This window comes from Biomphalaria glabrata, chromosome 4, assembly GCF_947242115.1.
Source record: "Biomphalaria glabrata chromosome 4, xgBioGlab47.1, whole genome shotgun sequence".
In the NCBI taxonomy this organism is placed as follows: domain Eukaryota; kingdom Metazoa; phylum Mollusca; class Gastropoda; family Planorbidae; genus Biomphalaria; species Biomphalaria glabrata.
In genome coordinates this window covers 32,467,077-32,489,213 of record NC_074714.1, presented here as the reverse complement: position 1 = coordinate 32,489,213, position 22,137 = coordinate 32,467,077, and the positions used below count along the sequence as shown (strand labels likewise).

Genomic DNA, 22,137 nt, shown 5'->3' with positions numbered 1-22,137 from the left:
ATTTAGGTCACTTTATATTGTATTATTAAGTTTGTCACACACTGCACCTTAACAGGACTACAATAAGAGTTTGTTACAGACTGCAACATGACAAGACTTTAAAAAAACAACATCTTTAGAGTTTATTATAGACTGCAACATGATAACAAAAAAACAACAACTTTTTTTGAGAATCAAAGCTCATATTAAGCGTACTTGTATCATTAAGTTTGAATTCAAATTATTTTATAATGCTTCAGCTTATACTACCACTTCAGTCAAGTACAATTTCTTTCCCTTGTTTGAGATACCAAACAAAATAATTTATTACCAATAGTTAATTGGTTAGTTTTTTTTAATTGATTCTTGTGTTGTCAGGTAAAAGAAATAATTGTGTGAAATTTCAGCTTGATCCAAGATTGGGTGTGGGAGAAATAATATGTACAAACTTTTTACCAGACGAACAGACTGAGGGAGTTGATATAAGTTTTGTAATAATATCTATAATAAAACAACTATTTATCGGTCAACATGTCAAAACAATATTACAAGAAGCTTACAGACCAAACTGTTCAGCTCTCTGCAATATGAATAGATTGTTTTACAGCTTCTTCGCAAAGTTCACAACAATATCTACAATTTCGTTGTAATCTGCAGGAACAACGTCTTTATGTAACACATTCTTCTGAACCATGGATTGTAAGAATGTGTTCATGTGTGGTCTAGTTGTCACTTTAGATGCTCGACTTATCAAATCTTTGACACTTAAACTTGATATGTCTCCTGAAGAATGTGGAAATAGACAGTCACTATTCAAGTTGAAGTTTACATTTAATTAACAACTCAAAGAAATTCTAGTGTTTATAACCTCACTCAATTATTTATATAAGTTTTTAAATAAGTAAGAAAGATCTAAGTTTATAACTCATTAAAAACAACATTGCCAATTGGTGGTTAGTATGTTTGCTTTAGGTGACAAAGGATGCAACACAAAGTAATTTTTATTTAGATAGATTTGTTTTTCAAAGTTTGATCACAATTTGTCTTTTAAGAATTTCATGCTAATTATTTTTACTTAAACTGACATGTAGGCTATTTAAGCTTCAACTATCAAATGATGTTTGGCTGCTAAGGATCATGAAATACAATGTACAAAATTGCAATCTTTAGAGATGTCATTCTATTTAGATTTAAATATACATTCAAAAAACTATTTGATGAACCAAACAGTTGCCTTCAATTCAACAAGTGCAACTGATAATACGTCAGGAAATTAAAGTTGTTAATGAGTTGTAGATAATTTTTAGGCCTATATGCAAGAAACTTGAATTTCTGAGCTAGAATTACAACTTCTTGAGCCTTGTTCAAACATGGAAATGTGAAATACAAGAAGTAATTTAAGAACAAAAAGACATTTTCTGCAATTTTTCAATGACTACCATTGATTCTATTGATATGAAAAAAATTACCACTTGGATCAATGATGGGCAAAATATTGTCACAAAATTTCCCATGATGGGCTGTACCAGATATGACAGTTGTCATGTCCCCATGTTGTGAGGCTACATACTGAGCTACTGCTGTGTGGGGATCCATTAAATAACCTGAAATAGTGGAGACTCATGTAGCTCTACCAAAGGATTTCAATTTTTCATGATTAATTTTAGGTACCAATTTTATAACCAATAAGAACTGGTTTGACTCAATGATGCCCTAGAATAATGAACTAAAACTTTAGGCCTTCACTGAGCTTCCAACTCTAATTCCTCATTTAATAATAATAATCTTTATTATCCATAAGGAAATTTGTCTTAAAATGTGTGCATTACTCTTTACAAAACATTATAACAATAGAAAACCAAAATATACATTCACACCAGACTCATAATTTACATGTGAAATGTTTATATCACATAGTTGAATATTTAATGATTTGATTGTCAGGGGATCAAATGAGTTTTTGTGTCTGTCTTTTTTAACAAGTGTTGTTTCTCCTTTATGATGGTATACACTCCACCCTCCACCCACTCCACCCCCCGCCTCCATCTAAATGTATTAATTAAGCTAACATGCTATAATAAAAAAAAAAATCATTTACAAATTCATTGAAAAAAAAATTGTGAAATTGATATACTAGTAAATAATTAATCATATTATTTATAAAAGTGAAATCTGTTTGTTGGGTATTATAAATTTTTAAATAAAGCATATAAAAGATGGAGAAAGTATTTAACTCTTTGAGAATAAATTATTAAAAATACTTAAATTAAATTATTTTTTAAATTAATATTCTGGCTGCAGAATGGTGGGTTAGAGAAGTCAGCTAGAAGGACAAGAATATGGCTGCAGAATAGTGGGTTAGAAAAGTCAACTGGAAGGAAAAGAATATGACTGCATAATGATGGTTTAGAGAAGTCAACTAGAAGGACAAGAATATGACTGCAGAATGATGGGTTAGAGAAGTCAACTAGAAGGACAAGAATATGACTGCAGAACGGTTGGTTAGAGAAGTCAACTAGAAGGACAAGAATATGGGGGAAAAGTGCATTGTGGTTTTAAATTTTAGCTTTGATTAAATTATAATGCATTATATTCTTGTACTTGTATCATTAAATAATCAAAATTAAGAATCTAATGGAAACAAATCAAATTTGTTGTACAGATATTTAATAAGGAATTAGTAATTTTATCATATCTGAAACTACTGTCGACAAGACTTAACCTTATGTAAATTAGTCTAACAGTTAACCAAATTACTAAATTTGTAACTATTTTTTCATAAGTAGTGGGAAAAAAAAACTATAGCTAATAAATAGATATTATAAAATATTATTTACAAAATTGAACTTCTTCCTTGCCTTGCCCACACTTATATTTTTTTTTTAGTATTTAGTATTGCTAAAAGATGAAACAAAAAATACCTGTTTCTTTAAAAATATTTGAAATTGAACATTTTGTGTTACTCTCAGTGGCATATCCAGTTGCAAATAGTGCAGACAATTTTTCTTTCATCTAATGCCAAAAATAAAGCAAAAAATTTAATGAATAACTGATTTGACAAATTGCAATAAGTTCACAAATTTATAGATTTTAATAAATATAAGAATTTAAAATTTGTTTCAACGTTTGTAAAGAAAGTTTATCTCGAATATCAAACAATTATGTAACCAAATGAAATAGCATATAATTAAGAATTGTTTCTTAAGACAAAAAAAATATATGTCATTTTGAAAACTTAAATGTTTAAATATCAACATTTTAATTGCAAAAAAACTAATAATTAGCCCACTAAAGATTTTTCATAAAATGCACATACTCTGTTGTTAACTTTGAAAGCTCCAGTATTTGTTAAGTTGGAATAAAAATTACTAATCATGTGTGAATCTTCTTCAGATAGATGGTAGAGTAAACGTTCCAAATTGGAGGATTGTATTATATCTATAGAGGGAGAAATAGTTTTCTGGAGAAAATATAAACAGACAATAAATAATAGCTTAAAATGTGTGTTCAAATCAAATATTCTAAATGCTAAAGTCTTAAGCTATACAATGTATTCATCTGATCATTTGGAAAGAAAAAAAAATCTTTTTAACTATAAATACATGTTGCTTGCAGCCATTTCAATTATTTGTGAAAATGGTTTGTTCCTTATGAATATTTATAATTTTACATAGTTGTTTAAATCTATTTTTAATCAAAAAGAAAAATAAGTAATCTTAAAAAAAAAAAATAACAGTAAATTTTTCATGTTTTCAGTAGCAATTGAATTCATCTCCTGATGAAATACTTCGTGATCTAGAACATAATCATTTCATTATTGATTTTTCAATTAATCTGTACTAACATGTGAGCAGATTCTAGTATGCCCTATATGTTTAAAATTTGCTTTAAATCATGCATGGATTCAGGATTTATGAATAAAACGGCTTTTCGGTGGTAAATTCTTCTTTACCTTTAGTGTAAAAGCAGATGGTCTGTAAATCCCAGTTTGTAAGAACTCCATCAAAATATTGTTCTCATTAGATGCACAAATTAGTTTCCTAATGGGAAATCCCATTTCCTAGAGAAAATGAGAATATTAAAATTTTCTAAAGTGATGTAAAAAAAACAACATAATTTACAATTTGCAGTACAAAATAATTTTAATACTACTTTGTTAAATATTATTTTGTATTGTATTCTACAGACTCCAACCAGTAGATATAAATGTTAAATTAAAATAGATTATAAAATTACTTTGTACTGTGTAAAATATTTTATTGTTTTCTATTCTACAAATTCCACACAGTCAATACAAATATTAAAATAATTTAGCTTAGATTAATTACTAATTGTAACCTTGACATAAAATGCACTCAATATATTTCCAAAATTGCCAGTTGGGACACAATAATCCACATGGTCACCTAATGATATTTTGCAATCTCTCACTAAATTCAAATAAGCAGAGGCATGGTATAGAGTTTGTGGCAATAGCCTCCCCCAGTTGATAGAATTGGCAGCACTGAAACAGAGTTATAATTTTTTATTTAGCAGAAGTAGCCAATGCAGAAACCAAGACATTTTTCATACCACACTATTGTAGAAGTAAACAAATAGTATTTAGACAAAGTAGCACCTTAATTTACAAAGATCCAAAGTTTCAATCAATTTTGAATCCCTGAATATTTTTTTCACAGCCTGCTGGCAGAAGTCAAAGTCACCTTTAACCCCTGTTTAGTTAGTAAAAAAAATAAAATAAGTTTTCAATCAAACATACTTAAAAATAAATCTCCAATTTTTTAGTATAAAGTAAAAAAAATGTGTTATATCTATTTGATTAGAGACATGTAAGACTATATAGAGACTACCAGACAATAGACTACAATATATGTTTTTGATTTATCTCTAAAAGAAGAACCTATTCCTCCCTATCTGAGATTTGATATAATTACCTACAACATGAATGTTTTTGCCTTCAATGGAAGTTGTCTGCCATCTTTGTATATCACTGATATTACCAAATGGATAAAGAACCATAACTCCCACATTGACATCAGCTAATAATTACACAAAAATGAATTTAAAAAAAAAAGAGAAATATTGCTACGGTATTACTAATGTTAACTCAATTGTGTATAAAGAGAAATGTTGTTATTACTATCTACATTGTGTATACCAATTTTTAAGTCGATATATATATATACTCAAAGAAAAAAAGGACAATACATATTTCACAGACTTCTTGAAAATGCACATTTCTATTTAATAATTGTTAAGAAGAATTTTTTTTTTCTTAGTTCAAATTCATTAATCATTCAAAAGCCTTCTAACCTGCGTGTCTGCTAAAGCCATCAAGGGTTGCACTTCCTGTGTCACCAGAAGTTGCAGTTAGAATGAGATATCTAATAAAAAATATTTTCCTTGTTTGAGTTCAGAAAAATATCTTTTGTTTTCTAGGTTACATAAAAAGAAACAACAACTTTTGAAGTTCATCAATATTTAGATTCTATTGTAAGATTATTCCTGCTCAAATCATTAAAATATTTCAATAACTCAATGTCTTACTTCACATTATTCTGAGATAATTCTTTCACAGCTCGAGTGAAAAACTTTGGCATCAGCTGCAGGGCCCAATCTTTAAAAGATGCTGTAGGACCATGGAATAGTTCCTGAATGTATTGCTTTTCTTTTAAATGAACCACAGGTGCTAGGTCAGGGCTAAAAAAAAGTGTTCTTGAGATTATTAAATCAGTTATTAATAATAATAATAATAATCTTTATTGTCTGTATGGAAATTTATCTTACAATTTGTGCATTACACCAAACAAAAAACATTATAACTATAAGAAACCAAAGTGTACATTCACATCAGACGCACTCATAATTTAAATGTGACAAAGTTTATATCAGATTGTTCTTATTTAATGATTTGATTGCCAGGGGAACAATAGAGTGTTTGTGTCTATTTGTCTTTGCCATCGGTGTCTTGTATCTCTTTTGTGATGGTAAAATTAGTAATTAAAGCAAATTAAATATTATCAGGCATATTAATTAGTTTTGCATTCTTTCACAATTTCTACTCTGGATATAGATTTCTAGCATATAAATATAATAGGAAGTGTAAAAAACAGATCTCAAGTAATCTTTGTCGACTTGTTTTTGTTTTGTTTTCTAGATTTCACTTCATCTGTTCCACAAAGAATAAAATCTAATGCATGTATTAATGTTGTCCAAAACAAAAACCTTCTAGTGTTTTGTATTCTGCTGATGAAAGAGTTTCATTAAGCATTCCCTTGGCTTCTATTGTGGAGCTCAAAATGCAAGCATATAGGCACTTTTTTTAATGGCATAGCTGATGTATGCACTCAGAGGAAGCAATAGAAGTCTTGAACAGTTGCTATTTGGTTCCATAGTATGTTTTAACAGCAAAGTTAAATTCCTTTGGTTCAATTTGAGATTTATCCTGCCAGAACAATGTGTAATTTTATTGATCTAGATTTCTTTACATTCAACCCGCTCATTTTGTATGTTATCCTTTCAGAGGTTCTAGCGTTGATTACATCTAGTAGATTAATAATGAGACAGATTTACAGTGTGAGTAACAGAGATTTCAACTTCTGAAAACGTTTCAACAAATGCAGTAGGTAGGTGTAGTAAGTGAATCCTGGTTTCAATTTTCTTTGGAATATTTTTCTTATTGCTGTCTCATTGAGATAAAAAAAAAATATTTCAGGATTAAGGGCAAACTAACAAATTAACACAAACCATATAATATATCACCAAAAAGGTCAAGAATTTGTAGTTTCCCAGACCTTTCAAGACGGGGATCAGTAAATCTGAATATGAGAAGTTTCCTCTTCCTCCCTACAGAAGGGGCACAGTGAGTCAAAGTTTGGCCTAAGTTGTTCAAAATATGAACCAACGGGACAGTGGCCAACATTGTGCTATGATATCGTGCTCAGGCCTGGGATTCGCCACCATGGTCAGGCGTGGTCAGGGCCTCATGTGCTCCCAGACTCTGCAGGCTTTTTGGGATGTCCCAAACCATTAATCCATTTCTATTTTTTTTTGTCTGGATTGTTGCCAGAGCATGATGGAAACTCATAGCCTGCTTGGTAGGTGTTGTTATTCTTTCCTGGTGGGCCAAGGAGAAAGCAATGGTGTTGCCAGTCAAACCTATATGACTTGGTACTAATTTAAGTTGGTACCCACTGCATTATTACCAGGATGCCATAGTGTTGGTTTATATCATATGAAGCCATGATGATGGTGTTTATATTTGAGGGGGGGCATGATCCATGACTTTGCAAAGCCTGTTGTACAGGTTTAAAGTCAGTGACCATGACAATCTGTGCAGCCCTCAGTATCACATGTATCTTGAGAGTTAATGACTTTTAAGGCTTCACAGATCAAAATTGCAAACACTTCCACATGGTCCAAAGATTTTAACTGAGTCAAAGCCAACAAAATCGATAGCCTTCTCTTCCAGCATTTATTGTGCCATAACCCATCAGTATATCCAAAAATAGCACTAGGCTTGAAGGCATTGATGGTTTCCAGAGCTAGTATTCGAAGCTCAGTAGATGAATGCCTCAGCTTAGTGGCGTTAGGGTTCAATAGTTTCAAGCAAATGTCTGGGGCTATAGGGTGACTCCAAGGTGGAAAGTGGTGAAAATGAATGTTTGCCTGTTGGTGGATAGGTCAGCTTTATCAACAAGTCTAGTGGCATGATGCATAAAAGGCTGCATCTGGATGTCTTCTGCATCTCCTTCTACTAGTTTTCTAGCTGGAATGTAGGCCTATTCATCCAGCCTTTTGTATCGCTCAAAACAAGTTAGCACTAACTGTTTCCTCATAAGGTTTAGTGGTCCTATAGCCATTTTTTCAGCTGCATTTACTGGGCTTGATCTAAAGGTTTTACTGACAAATCTTAGGCTATATATCATCAAGCTGTTCAAAAGCTCTCCTAGAGCTCTTATAGATTTTGCACAATTAAACTAGTTGATATGTGATTGGACTGCTCCTGAATACAGTGATGTAGCATGTCTGCTGAGGCTCCCCACCATAATAGAAACATTCTCTCTGATGATGCTAAGGTGCTTCAGTCACTAATATCCCACATATCACAGGTCTGCAATGATTATGTGCTAATACAAACTGAGGCAATAATGATTTTAGCAAATAAGAAAAGCAAGCTAGATGGAACCTTAAATTCCTAATTTCATATAAGAATCTAAGAAAGCTTCTCCAGAATAAAGTTTTATAGCTACAGGAGGAACAGCCCTATGAGATAAGATCATGAGAGATGGTCCTTTGATGGATAAAGGCATTCAACAACAACAAAATATATAGATGTTTTTCTTAGATACATTTTTAGATATCCACACACTTCTCCTACTATTCATTTGTTTTGATAACTTTTAGGCTCTAACACACAACAAAATTTTCTTTGGAAGTTTTCTCAAAACTATAATTCATATTGCTTTTCTTTTACTAGCTAGGCACTGAAAGTGATATAAAAGTGTGACAAAAACATAAGGTTTCAAATAAAAATCTGTTTTTACAAAGTTATTCAGGTAATACTAAAGCTATGCACTAACCCTTCAAACATCCTGTCACTGTAAGAATCATTAATATAGTCTCTCAGTTCTTGGGGAGATATATCCAGTGGATGAATCCAAGGTTCTAAGAGTCTCAAAGCTCTCTCTCTGTAATTTAAATTGACAAGCCTACTTATGTCCTCCAGTGTCAGCTGAGGCCTTAATCCACCACGGACATATAGTCCTCCATCTGGGGCTATGCCTTTGTTCATGAAACAAGGTTGTGATGTTTACATAAATAAGTGATAGAATAAGAAGAAATAAATACACAAAGAAATATGTTTTATAAATTAAATATCAGAGTGATGCTCTTGACATTCAACATTAAGTACTAGAGCCAAACACATATTTTTGTAATCCTAAAACGTAAGTAGATTTTAAGATTTATTTTTATTTTAGATCACACCATACTATTGGTTTTTATTCTTTTTAAAATTAGATCACACTAGACTATTGGTTTTAATTTTTTTTTATATTAGATCACACTATATATAGACTATTGGTTTTATTATTTTTAATTAGATTACACCAGACTATTGGTTTTAATTTAATTATTTTTCTTATTAAATCACACTAGACCAGGGGTGGGCAACCTTTTTCTACAGAGGGCCGCATTAAAAAAAATTGGGGACTGGCAGGCCGCATAAATTTTTTTTTTACTCCCAATTGAGAAATTACAAAAAAAGTTAGCAATTTCTGGAACTAATTTTACGAATAGTTTTTTTAATTTTGTTATTGTCTTTTTACATCACAACATTTCACCACAAATATACAATGGTACTTAATGTGAAGCATTTAAATGTCTACATCCGTGCATAATGTTCTGTAACTGTAGAACTAGCTTACTAGTAGTTTTGTTCTTGCGACTGCTGTCAAATTACACTTGATAATTTTGAAACAATCGAAATAAAGCGTGTGTGTTCACAGATGAATCAGGTTCAGAATAATGTGAAAGCTTCGCAGCAAAGTTTTCTTAAGTATGGGAATACAGCTTCTGGCAGTCATGAAACTTCTGTGGAAGAACTCACTGGCAATTCTCTTTCATGTCATATTTTGCTTGGAGGTATGTCATCTGGAGCTAAATCAGCTTCTGCATTAAATGGTGAGCTGATGGTATAAAAACTAGTTCCAATTCTTAAAATTTATTTTCAAATTCCACAATAAAGGAATCCAAATAAGTCTTGTACTTTCAACCCTTTCACTAGAAATAGTTTCACCTTTCAGCTAAGGAAAATGATAAGACCCGATTTCACTGCTGACTCGAGAAGTAGAATAACTTTGTTTGAAAAAATTTGAGATGCAGATACATTTCATTTGCAAACAAAACATTGCAATGTCTCCAATGATAAGCATGAAGTCTGTCTTCAACTCTTCATTAGAAATATTAGTAACAAAGTCAATGCCCTTCAATGAACCTAACTATTTCTTCCTTGAGATTCCATATTCTTCTAGTCCAGTGGATGTAACCGAACATCAGAATGTTTTGTTTCCAAATCGTCAAGTACTTCTCGGAACTGCCAGTCATGACCGGCAGATAATTGGAAGCCCTTGGCAAAGTGACAACAGTAAAATATTCAATTTATTAAAAACCTTTTGTACTTCAACAATAACATTGAGGACAAGTTTCGCTATTTCTTCTCTAAATAATAAGACCGTAATTAGTGCAAGGCCCTCACCAATTGGGGTACACTAAGCAGTTTGTCTATGCCTAAGGCTGGCCCTGTGCCAATAATAAGATCATTGAGAAATCGATTTCAACAATATATTTGATATTCAATGCTTTATTTAATTAAAAAGCCTGTTTTTCTTAGTCAAAGAACGAGCTCCATTAGTTGTTACACTTGCCATCTTGTACAAGCGGACCCAACACTTTCAACACAGTTTTTGATAGGATTGAATAAATACTGGCCTGTGTTTGTCTTTGACTGAATGTTTCGAAATATTCCCTTTTTAAATAATCTTCGTTTACTTTAAACTTTTTAGAATGACGTTTAAAGACAATGTTTATTTTGCCTCTTTGTGATAAGTGATAAGAATCAGAAGTTTCAATAATTTCTAGATCAATAGATATTTACAATTATTTATTGAAATATTTTTGCATTTTTATATGTGTAATGTGTGGGAACACCTGATCTCTTTAGGCGTCGGCGGGCCGCATAAAACACTTCGATGGGCCGCATGTGGCCCACGGTCCGTAAATTGCCCACACCTGCACTAGACTATTGTTTATGACTTCTTTTTTAATGTGTCTCTTTTCTGAGTACAATGTGATTTACCTTGTAAAACAGTTTCTAAAAATGTTACAGTATTAAGTCCCTTGTCTACTTGTCTAGTTGACCTGTGGCCAGGGTCATGTTGAAATTTGTCAATAGCATTGAGAACTTTCTCAGCTATCTCTTGTTTTGTATCATTAGGATGAACTAAAACTCTGATATCATACCTAGTTCAATGATTTACAATGTAAAATTATAAAAATAAATTGTAACAGTTATATTATTGGGTTTGTTTAAACTATTTGTGCAGCTAAATAATGTTAATTGAAACCTAACATTTAATGAAGCTCAATTGATACAGACCATTTATGAAAGACATTTTAATATTTAGACTACATATTAATTATAATTACAGCTTAGTATTCAATGAAGAAATTTTTACCAATCTTCATAGCATCTGCGTCTTGAATTGATAACATCTTCAAGAGTAGCACCTGAAGCCATTCCAACTATTCTGTCCACCTTCATAGCCTGCTCAAAGTTAAAGTTTATATTAACACTTTTAGGACTGTGATAAAAAAATAATAATAATAATTTTTTTACTTATTGTGTAAACATAAAAGAAGCAGAAATAATTGACTCACTTTTTGCCTATTTAAAATAGTTTCATTTGTAGCATCTAGATAAATGAAGATACCCTGTTCACCAATTTTAGCCATAGCATTGTAGACAAGTGGATTAGAACCACTCAAGGAAACAATTGTGTCTTGAACATCTAGAGTTGACAAAACTTGACCTTCCTCTTCAAGAAATCTTTCTTCCCCCAAATCTGACAACTTTGTAAAAACAAGGGAAAAAATATTCACCAAAATGTAATTCTGTCAATGAAGGTGGTTTTTTTTTTTAAAAAAAAGAACATTTTTTTATAATTCCTTAGTTTTAAAATGCAATTTTGAAAAAAAAGTTCTATGTTGTGGGTGAATATAAACCAACTTGATACTTTTGTTTTACCTTATTTGCAACACTTGTGCCCCAAACAGGTGTCAAGAGATCATCATCAATATCAAAAGATCTTTTGCCCAAAACCTGTGCAACAATTTTTCCAGTTGTAGTTTTGCCTGACCCAGGGTTGCCCATCAAAATAAAATTTCCCTGAAATAGTTTCAGTTCAATTCAAAAGTTTAACTCTAAATATCATAGACGTGTCTAATGGTATGCTCACAACAGTGTAACTGAGTCTCGACACACAATAAATGGCCTAAGCTAGGGTATATGTATTAATGATAAACTATAGTTATTATTAGCTGAACAGTGGCTATTTATTTATAGGCTACCAATGATATTTTTTATATCAACATACACATTGAACTCAGCTATGAGTTTAAAATATAAGATACTTAGTTTAGTTCAATCCAAAATGAAAACCTGGTCTCTTCAGTAACAGAGCTAAACTACCAAACAATTATAGTGGTACTTGTATTTCAGACAACTCAACACCTCTCCAGTTATTGTAGCAAGGATCTTACAATGCACTGTACAAGACAAAGAAAGCAAAGAAGATAAAGAAATAGACTGGCTTGTTCTTTAGAGATGACTTATTTAGATGAGCAGAGAACTGAGACAAAGGGCATTAAGTAGTCAAGACAAAAACAATGTTGGCTCATTATCTTTTAGGAAAATGCGCATGACTAAAGTTTGGGTGAAATATGATGGTCAGTTACTATACAATAATAATCATTTTTATTATCAAGGTAATAAAGACTCAATGTGGATACACAGACCCAGCTGTGACCTACATTTATGAATTATATATATATACAGTGTTTTTTTGTGTGACAGCACACACCGGCACAGCGTACCGGTTCATTTTAATGTGGAAAAAAAATTATTACTTTTCTTGCATTTTAATTAACATTTATTATTAATTTATTAGTAGTTAAAAGTTAGGCAATCCATCACTGAGTACCAGCAAAAAAGAAAGCACTGTGTGTGTATATATATATATAAATATATATTATATTAATTAATGTGTGTGTATATATATATATATATATATATATATACATACATACATACATACATATATATATAACAGTAAAAAAAAAGTTTACCTTTCCTTTTAATCCAGTCCATGTTTTCCAAGAGTGAGCTTTTTTCTGCACACTTGGACAACTGTAAGGTCTCCATGTATTGTAAAAGGTGAAGTGATTGTGACGTATGGACTTCAAAAACAGTTTCAACATCATTGTTTTCTTGTAGTTTAAATGAGAAAATGCATGTTGTCAAAACCTTTGAACCCTGATGATCAAAAGTCTTGTACAGGATCTTAGAGTGAAAGAAAAGCTGGTCCACTACCTTACATTGTCTTCTTTTTGTTTCTGCATGCTCTACTAGAACCTAATAGATCTTTCAGTTGAACACAAATAGAACCTAATAGATCTTTCAGTTGAACACAAATGGAACCTAATAGATCTTTCAGTTGAACACAAATAGACCTAATAGATCTTTCAGTTGAACACAAATAGAACCTAATAGATCTTTCAGTTGAACACAAATAGAACCTAATAGATCTTTCAGTTGAACACAAATAGAACCTAATAGATCTTTCAGTTGAACACAAATAATATTGTTATAAACCTGGTGGTGGCACAAATGGGGGTAGTTGTGTGTGTGTAGTCATCCGACGCAAATCACCCCAGGCCAGCGCTAGACGAGCGGTCAACCGTGACGAGCTACGTCGGTCAGCCGAGTCGAGTATCAACAGGACGGTTCGGGAAGGATCGCCGGCATGAAGAGAGTTCAGGAGCTTCACGAGAGTTGTAGTCATCTGACCACCTAGAAACGTCGAGCGGCGTTCTGTCCAGTTCGAGAAGGCCAGTAGGGACCCTATATAAGAGAGGAGGTGTCGCAGTCAAGACGGTCGAGAAAAGGGGCTCAATACATCAAGGTTCAGAAAGGAGGTTCACGGCAGGGGTTCAGAGCCCGGTTCACTACAGTCCGGTTGACTACAGCACAGTTCAACGGTGTGGTTCTGTACGGAGCATTACAACGGTTCAGTGCGGAGTAATATCAAGTACAGTTGATGCGAACGGCGTCTTGATCTTGGTCTGTGATCGAGTCCGACACAACGAGCCTAGTGTGTGAAGTCAGTCCTGAATTGTTGAACCCAGTGCAAGCCCGGAACGAGACGGAGAGGCCAGTGCAAGAGTTGATACGGCGGAACGGTGTTATCGGAGAGATATTTGTACAGTGTACGTGTTGCCAATTGTACAGTATTGGATGTTATTTATTAAATTATTAAAGTGTTACGTTACTTTGGAGCCCTGAGTTGTCAAGTTCTTTAAGTTGTTGGTGTAAGGTGCAGTTTGCAGAGAGCCTGGATAGTGAGATTCGTAACAATATATATATATATATTAGCAACCCTCTTTCCCAAATTTACACACACACACACTACCTATGAGGAAGACTTTACATAAATCATGCAATATTATGATACGTTTTCTTAATATCCTAAGTTTGAATCCTTATGGAAAGTAGATTAATGAGTCTTGATTTTTAAGCAAAAATTAAAGTAAATATGGACAAAATACAAATCTAATGCTAACTAAAAACAAAAAGAAAATAATCTAATATAGTAGTACTTATAGCAAGGATAGATATTTGAAAAAAAAATCTAATCTGATACGCAGCATAAATAGAATTGGCAGAATTTGGTTCTCTAAAAAAAAAAATGAACACATTACTTTAAATTTCCAATTCCAAAACTTTCAATTTCTTTAACAACCTGTTTAATGATAATAAGGTTTCAACCTAAAGTGTACGTAGGTCTGTGAAAGTGTAGGTCTGTGAAAGTGTAAGGGTAGGTCTGTGAAAGTGTAAGGGTAGGTCTGTGAAAGTGTAAGGGTAGGTCTGTGAAAGTGTAAGGGTAGGTCTGTGAAAGTGTAAGGGTAGGTCTGTGAAAGTGTAAGTGTAGGTCTGTGAAAGTGTAGGTCTGTGAAAGTGTTTGTATTGAATTCAACTGTAAACCACTGGTTACACATGCAAGTGAACTCTATTTGACCTGATTTGTGTAGACCTACATTCACAGAATAGAACATTTCCTTGTATACGGGATAGATCTAGAATTGAATTACTCTAAGATTGTAGAACTGTTTAAGTTAACAAATTCACTATCTAGCCTACTAGGTAACTAGCTACTTTAATGTCTAATCTAGATCTAGATTAAATCAATAAGCTTGCCTTCTATTTCCAATGTTTCACATTTGAGAAGTGGCTGTTTAGGTTTTGACCCTTACTCCGAACCATATAAGCCAGTCACATTGTAAATACATTGACACGCAAATACGTCAAAGATAAGCAGCTGTTACATACTGGCTTGTGCCTTGACCTACTGGATTAGACACGACAAGGAAAGCGTTGGTTAAGCCCTGGACACTAGAATGTGCTTCATTGCTGAGAAGATGATGGGGTGAAGTTAAATGGAGATTGAATTAAGGGAAATTCTAGAAGTGCGTCTTAGGGTGCAGAATTATTGTGGATGTATAATATTTAGATTTTTTTTCCAAATACATTTATGACAGTAGCTGAGAGTTTACACTATATATATATCCCGTTATATCTCTATTTGGACAATTTTTTTAAGGTGAAATATTGAAATATATGATGTTAGAAATATTAACGAAGCCACAAATGAAATAATTTAGCACCTAAAATCTCAACCCAAGCCCGAAAGAGATGAACATCTTTTCTTTTGCTTACAGTGATGCTTTCAATCCTAGGAAACATGGTCCTATAGGATGCTGTGTATAGGCCTATAGCATTGCAATCAATAAACACGGGAACTATTCAACAGTTATCGTCGAATCAGACAATCAGAAACTCAGTAGTCTGAAGTTTATGCTGTCTGTGGTACATTCTGTACAGGCGCGGTGGATGAGTGGTAAAGCGCTTGATTTCTAAACTGGGTGTCTCGGGTTCGAATCCTAGCTGGGGCTTTTTTTAAATTTCGGGATCTTTTAAGCGCCTCAGAGTCCACCCAGCTCTAACGAGTACCTGGCATTAGCTGGGGAAAAGGAAAGGCGGATGGTCGTTGCTCATGACACTCTCGATCGTTAACGGTGGTCCACAGAAACAGATGTCCTTTACATCATCTGTCCATAAATTCTGTAGGCTGCGTCTCGATTGCCGTTGGGGAGATCAAGGCTTAAGATGCAGAGAAACGATCCTGCTTCATGCAAGTGGCTTTCTAACCTTCATCCCTCCCCTACCACAAAGGACCACGGCATATCAACAATCAGCAAAAGCCTAATTGATCCAAAGATAGGCCAAAAGAGGGATAACTCTAGTGAGATTTCGAAGCCAATTCCTACCCAGCAGAAGCCATCAAATCCTTTCACATACAAAACATTCCAATAAAAGTCAATTTAAATTTACTACCATTTGGGTTACTATGTTAAGGCTATTGTAAATTGCCAATTTGACTAGGCAACAGCATAAACAATGACTCAAAACTCTTCTTTACTCTCTTAAGAAAAGAAGCACTGACCTATGAAATGGTAAAATATATGGTCACAAATTTATCTTTGCAACTCTACAAAATGTTACACAATATGTTTAGCTTAAAAAAGTTTTATAATGAAACCATTTATAATAAAACTTATTCAGTAATATAACTACAAGAAAAGAACACATCAATGCCATATCAATGTCTATAAATGTTATTTTAATATGGACAAGTCTAGTACATGGACCAAGCAATGAGCACACACAAAAGAAACATAAACAAAATGTTGCTGTAAAGATAATACTAAATGTAATGGATAAAAGAGAATGTAGAAGTAAATGCAAACTTATCTAGTCATGGATGGAACTGGCTCAAAGAAAGAGTAGACAAACTGAAGGACACTAGCCAAGCAAACAGAATGGACAACCCCAATGTTACTAGCTCAGTTTTAGTTACAATAAATCTGTTAGAAGATTGGAAAAATATGAATATAAAGATAGAAATAAATAATTTAATAAGTAATGATACAAATAGACTAGAAGACTTCCCTCACACAATAAAAGACAATTAATGATACAAATAGAGTAGAAGACTTCCCTCACACAATAAAAGACAATTAATGATACAAATAGAGTAGAAGACTTCCCTCACACAATAAAAGACAATTAATGATACAAATAGAGTAGAAGACTTCCCTCACACAATAAAAGACAATTAATGATACAAATAGAGTAGAAGACTTCCCTCACACAATAAAAGACAATTAATGATACAAATAGAGTAGAAGACTTCCCTCACACAATAAAAGACAATTAATGATACAAACAGACTAGAAGACTTCCCTCACACAATAAAAGACAATTAATGATACAAATAGAGTAGAAGACTTCCCTCACACAATAAAAAGACAATGAATGTTAAAAAAGATTGGCAAAATTGTGTTAAAAAACAATGGGGAAAACTTCAGTTTTCTATTTGGCAAAGATAATAAGTGATCAATCTGGAAGTTAAAATATTCTCTTCAAATTGAAATATTTTAAACTATCCAAAGTTGACACAACAATTTGTATCAAGTCAATGAGTGACAATTTCTCTTTTGTTTCTTAACTTGCAGTCACTTGTGAAACATTGCAGCCTTGCCAACCATTAGACATCTTTATAGCAATGCAACAACACAGTAGATTTATGAATTGTAGCTACATGCATAACAAACTAAACAATTTAGTTATTCTTGAAAATTTCATATTGATCAATTCATTTTTTAGCTTAGCACGATTATAACCCCTTTGTTTTCAAACTAACACAAACATAGTCTGTGTTTAATCTAGCCCATGACTCAAGTTTGTTTACTAAAGTTTAATTTAGAATGCATTTTTTTACTCAATACTTTATAAAAAACAACTAACTAAAAAAAACAAATATATAAATAAAATATCACTAGTGAAAGAAATTTGGCAATAGCACACGATTAGTTCATATGGTTATGTAAACACTGAGCAATTCAACACAAAAGTGGGGAGTAGGAGCTGGTCTATGATATATATATATAGATATATATTAAAATAGAAAAAAAAGATATTAAAAAAGTACATGTATAAAATAAACATAAAATGTTTGGATTAGATCAATCTTTCTAAACAATTGTTTCTGTGAAGAGTGATTTTTTTAAATATGGTAAAAAAATATTTAATATATGTATTTAGATATGACTACGTTGAATGTATATAACATATATACTTAGAAGATATGTTGTTCTGACTAATATCTGTATTCTTTTCGTTGCGTCAAAAACAAATTTGCATAATTTAGGAACTTATTATAATCTAAGTGTAGAAAAGGGCATAGAAATAAATGATCCACATTACAATCTAAATTTTAATCAAAAAAATTATTTAACACTCTCCTCATCAAGTTCTAGATTTTTGAAAGAAAAATTATCTCAACTACAACACACAAAGATCTAAACATTAAAAAATGTTAAAATTAAAAACAGTTCACAATACAGCCAGCTAAACATTTCTGACAAAAAATACAGTATGTGCGAATCACTTATTGAAAACATTGACAAATATGCCAAGAACTGCATTGAAGCACTTTGTTGTTAACCCAACACGAAAGTATTCTATGAATACATCCAAGCAAAGTAAATGTGATATGTAAAAACTAAAACAATTTCACCCAATTAAAAATTTTGGGACACAATCGATATCACAGAGTTTTATGGTTGTTATGTATTCAAAGTTTCCTAAGAAGTTTCAAGTCATTGATGAACTTCATTGTCTCCAGTGAATCGATTCATAAGAAGATTTCATTGTATGCAAATGTAACAAATATGTTGACAAAATATGAACTTACAAGAAATGTACACTAAGAGATATAAATAAAACTCAATGTTAACCCTAACCCTACTGAACCATGTAAATATCTAGTAAAATTATGAAAGTAATATTTGTATAGTGTAATACATGTTTTTAATTTATTTTATATAGAAGACATTTATAAAAAAATAATTTGGTGTACTGAGGCAGAGGGCTTCCTAATTTTATACATATTTTGCATTAATGAACATAACAATATGTTATTATATATATATGAGCACATAGACATACCTAGTTACTTTAGAACCCTGTTTCTCAGTTAAATTGTTTGTAAGATGTAACAAAATATTTTAGATTGCAAAATGAATAAAAGTTTGCTTAGTAATTATTCTTCAAATTCAATATACTTAAATTTAATATTTATTTCTGAAAAAACTCTATTCTAATTAGATTAAATCCCCAGACTATTCATAAACACTCTTATGGTTAGAGTAAGGGCAGACAATTTTATACAAAAGTTTCTTGTTGATATAAAAGTTGAGGTCCTATTTCGCACATAAAGATAACATAAAGAAACATGACTCAATTAACCTGATGACTGTTCAGGCCAGAACCATCTAGATTCAAGAATTTTTAAACACATTGCAGGGCCTGCTTAAAACTAAGACTCATAACTGTACCTTTAAAGACTTATAACTGTACCTTTAAAGACTTATAACTGAACATTTAAAGACTTATAACTGAACATTTAAAGACTTAAAACTGAACATTTAAAGACTTATAACTGAACATTTATTGTGCATTGTTGTACTCTAACAAAAAAAAATAATTAAAATTTCACTACAGCCAAATGCTTTTCTGACATTAAATAAACAATTTGTCTTTTTAGTCTAAAAAGATTATAAAATTATAAAAAAAAGTTTATAATCAAATACATTAAAACATTATTACAAAATACAAACTTTTTAGTCATTTCAAGTACATATACACAGTCATGTATGAACAAACAACTTACTCTTGGAAAAATAGATACATTTCTTTTATCATTGAGTAACAATGTAAGATAATGTATTAATTATGACTCCAAGTTAACTGTTGTGTTTTTCTTTTTTGGCATTTTTTATACTGCAATACATTTGTACTTATTTTTGTTGTTGTTGTTGGCAATGTTACATTATCCACCACATCCCCCACCACATCCCCCGCCACAGCCCCCACCCCCACCACATCCACCACCACCCCCACCACATCCACCACCACCCCCACCACAACCACCAGCATCCCCACCTCCTCCCCCACCATCTCCACCTCCTCCTCCACATCCAGCTCCACCACCTTCTCCACCCCCACCACCACCGCACCCACCACATCCTCCACAACCAGCACCTCCATCACCTCCACCATCACCTCCTCCTCCGCCACCATCACTAAAACCTCCATCAACCCCTGTGCCACCTATACTTCCACAATCAACATTACTAAAGTCACAGACGACAATATCTCCTCCACCACCTCCACAGCCAGCACAGACATCAGTGCCGTATGTTTGTGTCAGATAGTAATTGCAAGGTGTGTACGCCATCAGTCCAGCTGCCATTACAAAAGTTAAGCTCTCAGAAGGGACATAATCAACCTAAAACAATAAAAGTTAAGATAGGATTAAAACATTTTAAACTGAAAATAACTAAATAAAAAAAAAATTCAAGTCTTAAGACTATTATTTCAAAACAATTCTGACATTTTGTTATATTATTTAAAATGAGATATGTTTTTAAAACATCAAATTTATGGAAATCCTTCAATTATAAAGAAATATTTTAGGTTGCATTTTTTAATCTTGCAATTTGTACTTCATACTATTGAATTAACAGCTTTGAAGCAATGAAATAATTTCTTTCTAAAATGATACCTGCCTTATAATTTTTTAAAATTAATATAGTGATTCTTTTCCCCTTTCAACCCCCCCCCCCCCCCCCTGAGGGGGATCGGAATTTAGTGACTGATTTTTTGCTTTGATTTTGTTTATTTTAGGTGAGATTTTAATACTAAACTATCACTTGCCCCAGCACAGCAAAGGAGGTTTTGAGTTTAAAACCCCTACCAGGGTGGTTTTGAGTTTAAAACGCCCTACCAGGGGGGTTCAAGTTTAAAACCCCCTACAAGGGGGGTTTGAGTCACAGTTAAATTCCCCTCTTCTATAACACAAAACAAAAAAATTTAAACGACAATCACCCAAATTTCACGAGCACAGTTAAGGAAGATTTTGATTTTTAAACCCCTTCCAAAATTTCTGATAAACCCCCTCTTCAATATAAAAAAAGAAAATTACACACTCAAAATTCTATGAGCGTAGCCAAAAAGGTTTTGAGTTAACCCCCACCCCTCTTCAGTAGAGTTTGAAGCTAAAAAATACCTATTCAATACCCGGTATAAAAAAAGCAATTTAAGCACTCAAAATGTTATGAGCGTTGCTAAATGGGTTTTGACTCAGTTTTTAATTTAAACCCCCACTTCAGCTGGGTTTGAAGCTATAAATAGATCTTCAATATGAAAAAAAAAGCAAATTATGCACTCAAAATGTTATGAGTGGGTTTTGACTCAGTTTTGAGTTTAAACCCCCTTTCAGTGGGGTTTGAAGGTAAAAAATATATCTTTAATATTAAAAACAAAGCAAATTATACACTCAACATGTTATGAGTGTATTCAATGGGCTTTTGAGTTTAAACTCCCCTCCAGTGGAGTTTGAAGCTAAAAAATACCTCTTCAATATAAAAAAAAATTACACACTCAGAAATCTATGAGCATAGTCAAAGTGGTTTTGAGTATAAACCCCAGCAAGCGGGGTTTGAAGCTAAAAAATACGTCTTCAATGTAAGCAAAAAGCAAATTACGCACTTAAAATGCTATGAGCGTTGCCAAAAGGAGTTTTGAGTTTAAACCCCCCTTCAGAGTGGTTTGATACTAAAAAATACCTCTTCAATATAAAAAAGCAAATTACACACTAAAATTATTTGAGCATAGCCAAGACAATTGGGTGTTTCGAGTTTAAATCACTCTCCTACAGATAGCTTTTTTAAAAGTTTAAAATCCCTCCAGATGGTTTTGAGTTTAAAATCCCCCTACAGAGCATTTTGAGGTGGAAAACCTCTATCTTCAATATTATTCTAAAGCAAACTACAGTTACTAAATTCTATGACCGTAGCTAAATGGGGTTTTGAATTTAAAAAAAAACTACACATTTCTACCAGTGGCAGGGCTCAATTAATAAAGTGCAGTGAATAGTCATCTGCCGAAATTGAAATACACTAATTATGGCTCAGCAAAGATGGCTTAGACACATTTTAGGAGTCAGTTATAGAGATCGGGTGTAAATCAAGGAAATCCTATGCCGAACTGGGAATCGACCAATTAGTAAGATTGTAAAAGAGCGTCGCATGAGGTTTGCGGAACATGTTCTCCGACAAAATGAATCAGGCATAAGAAGAGTCGCGATGACATCCTAGTACAATTCGGCGCCACACATTCAAGGAGGTCCTCAGAGC

At 32.6% G+C, this 22,137-nt stretch overlaps 2 protein-coding genes across 13 annotated transcripts in view; both read right to left on the bottom strand.

Moving 5' to 3' along the window:
* Positions 1 to 97: 97 nt before the first annotated feature.
* LOC106050123 (threonine synthase-like 1) lies at positions 98 to 15,122 on the bottom strand. 5 transcript variants are annotated; one of them, XM_013205063.2, is made up of 17 exons: positions 15,014 to 15,122; positions 12,886 to 13,072; positions 11,786 to 11,926; positions 11,419 to 11,610; positions 11,217 to 11,305; positions 10,838 to 11,001; positions 8,562 to 8,763; positions 5,527 to 5,679; positions 5,293 to 5,363; positions 4,914 to 5,018; positions 4,598 to 4,691; positions 4,318 to 4,483; positions 3,932 to 4,039; positions 3,296 to 3,439; positions 2,901 to 2,991; positions 1,449 to 1,583; positions 98 to 762 (listed from the first exon to the last, which is right to left on the bottom strand). In XM_013205063.2, the coding sequence occupies exons 2-17, from the start codon at positions 13,018 to 13,020 to the stop codon at positions 581 to 583; spliced, it is 2,172 nt and encodes a 723-aa protein (XP_013060517.2). In that variant the 5' UTR covers positions 13,021 to 13,072; positions 15,014 to 15,122; the 3' UTR covers positions 98 to 580. The 5 variants fall into 5 exon arrangements, with proteins under 5 accessions (XP_013060517.2, XP_013060514.2, XP_013060520.2 ...); XM_013205060.2 differs by lacking the exon at positions 15,014 to 15,122 and adding an exon at positions 14,854 to 14,980 and having other exon boundaries at positions 12,886 to 13,180; XM_013205066.2 differs by lacking the exon at positions 15,014 to 15,122 and adding an exon at positions 12,172 to 12,306 and having other exon boundaries at positions 12,886 to 13,018.
* A 1,353-nt stretch (positions 15,123 to 16,475) lies between these two features.
* Positions 16,476 to 22,137, bottom strand: part of LOC106074651 (uncharacterized) — a 44,109-nt gene continuing 38,447 nt past the window's right edge. For all 8 annotated transcript variants that reach the window (XM_056025368.1, XM_056025372.1, XM_056025374.1 and 5 more), the window contains one exon: positions 16,476 to 20,228. In XM_056025368.1, coding sequence (XP_055881343.1) covers positions 19,770 to 20,228 — 459 coding nt within the window. In that variant the 3' untranslated portion in view covers positions 16,476 to 19,769. The remainder of the gene's footprint in view (positions 20,229 to 22,137) is intronic.

What these genes read in the sequence shown, in the direction of transcription:
- LOC106050123 (XM_013205063.2), bottom strand. Translation starts at nt 13,020, where the DNA reads ATGATGTTGAAACTGTTTTTGAAGTCCATACGTCACAATCACTTCACC. An exon ending in CAAAAACATTCATGTTGTAG is followed by an intron (nt 4,692 to 4,913) that starts GTAATTATATCA and finishes CTAACTAAACAG; the next exon opens with GGGTTAAAGGTGACTTTGAC. An exon ending in GCCCATCATTGATCCAAGTG is followed by an intron (nt 763 to 1,448) that starts GTAATTTTTTTC and finishes CACATTCTTCAG; the next exon opens with GAGACATATCAAGTTTAAGT.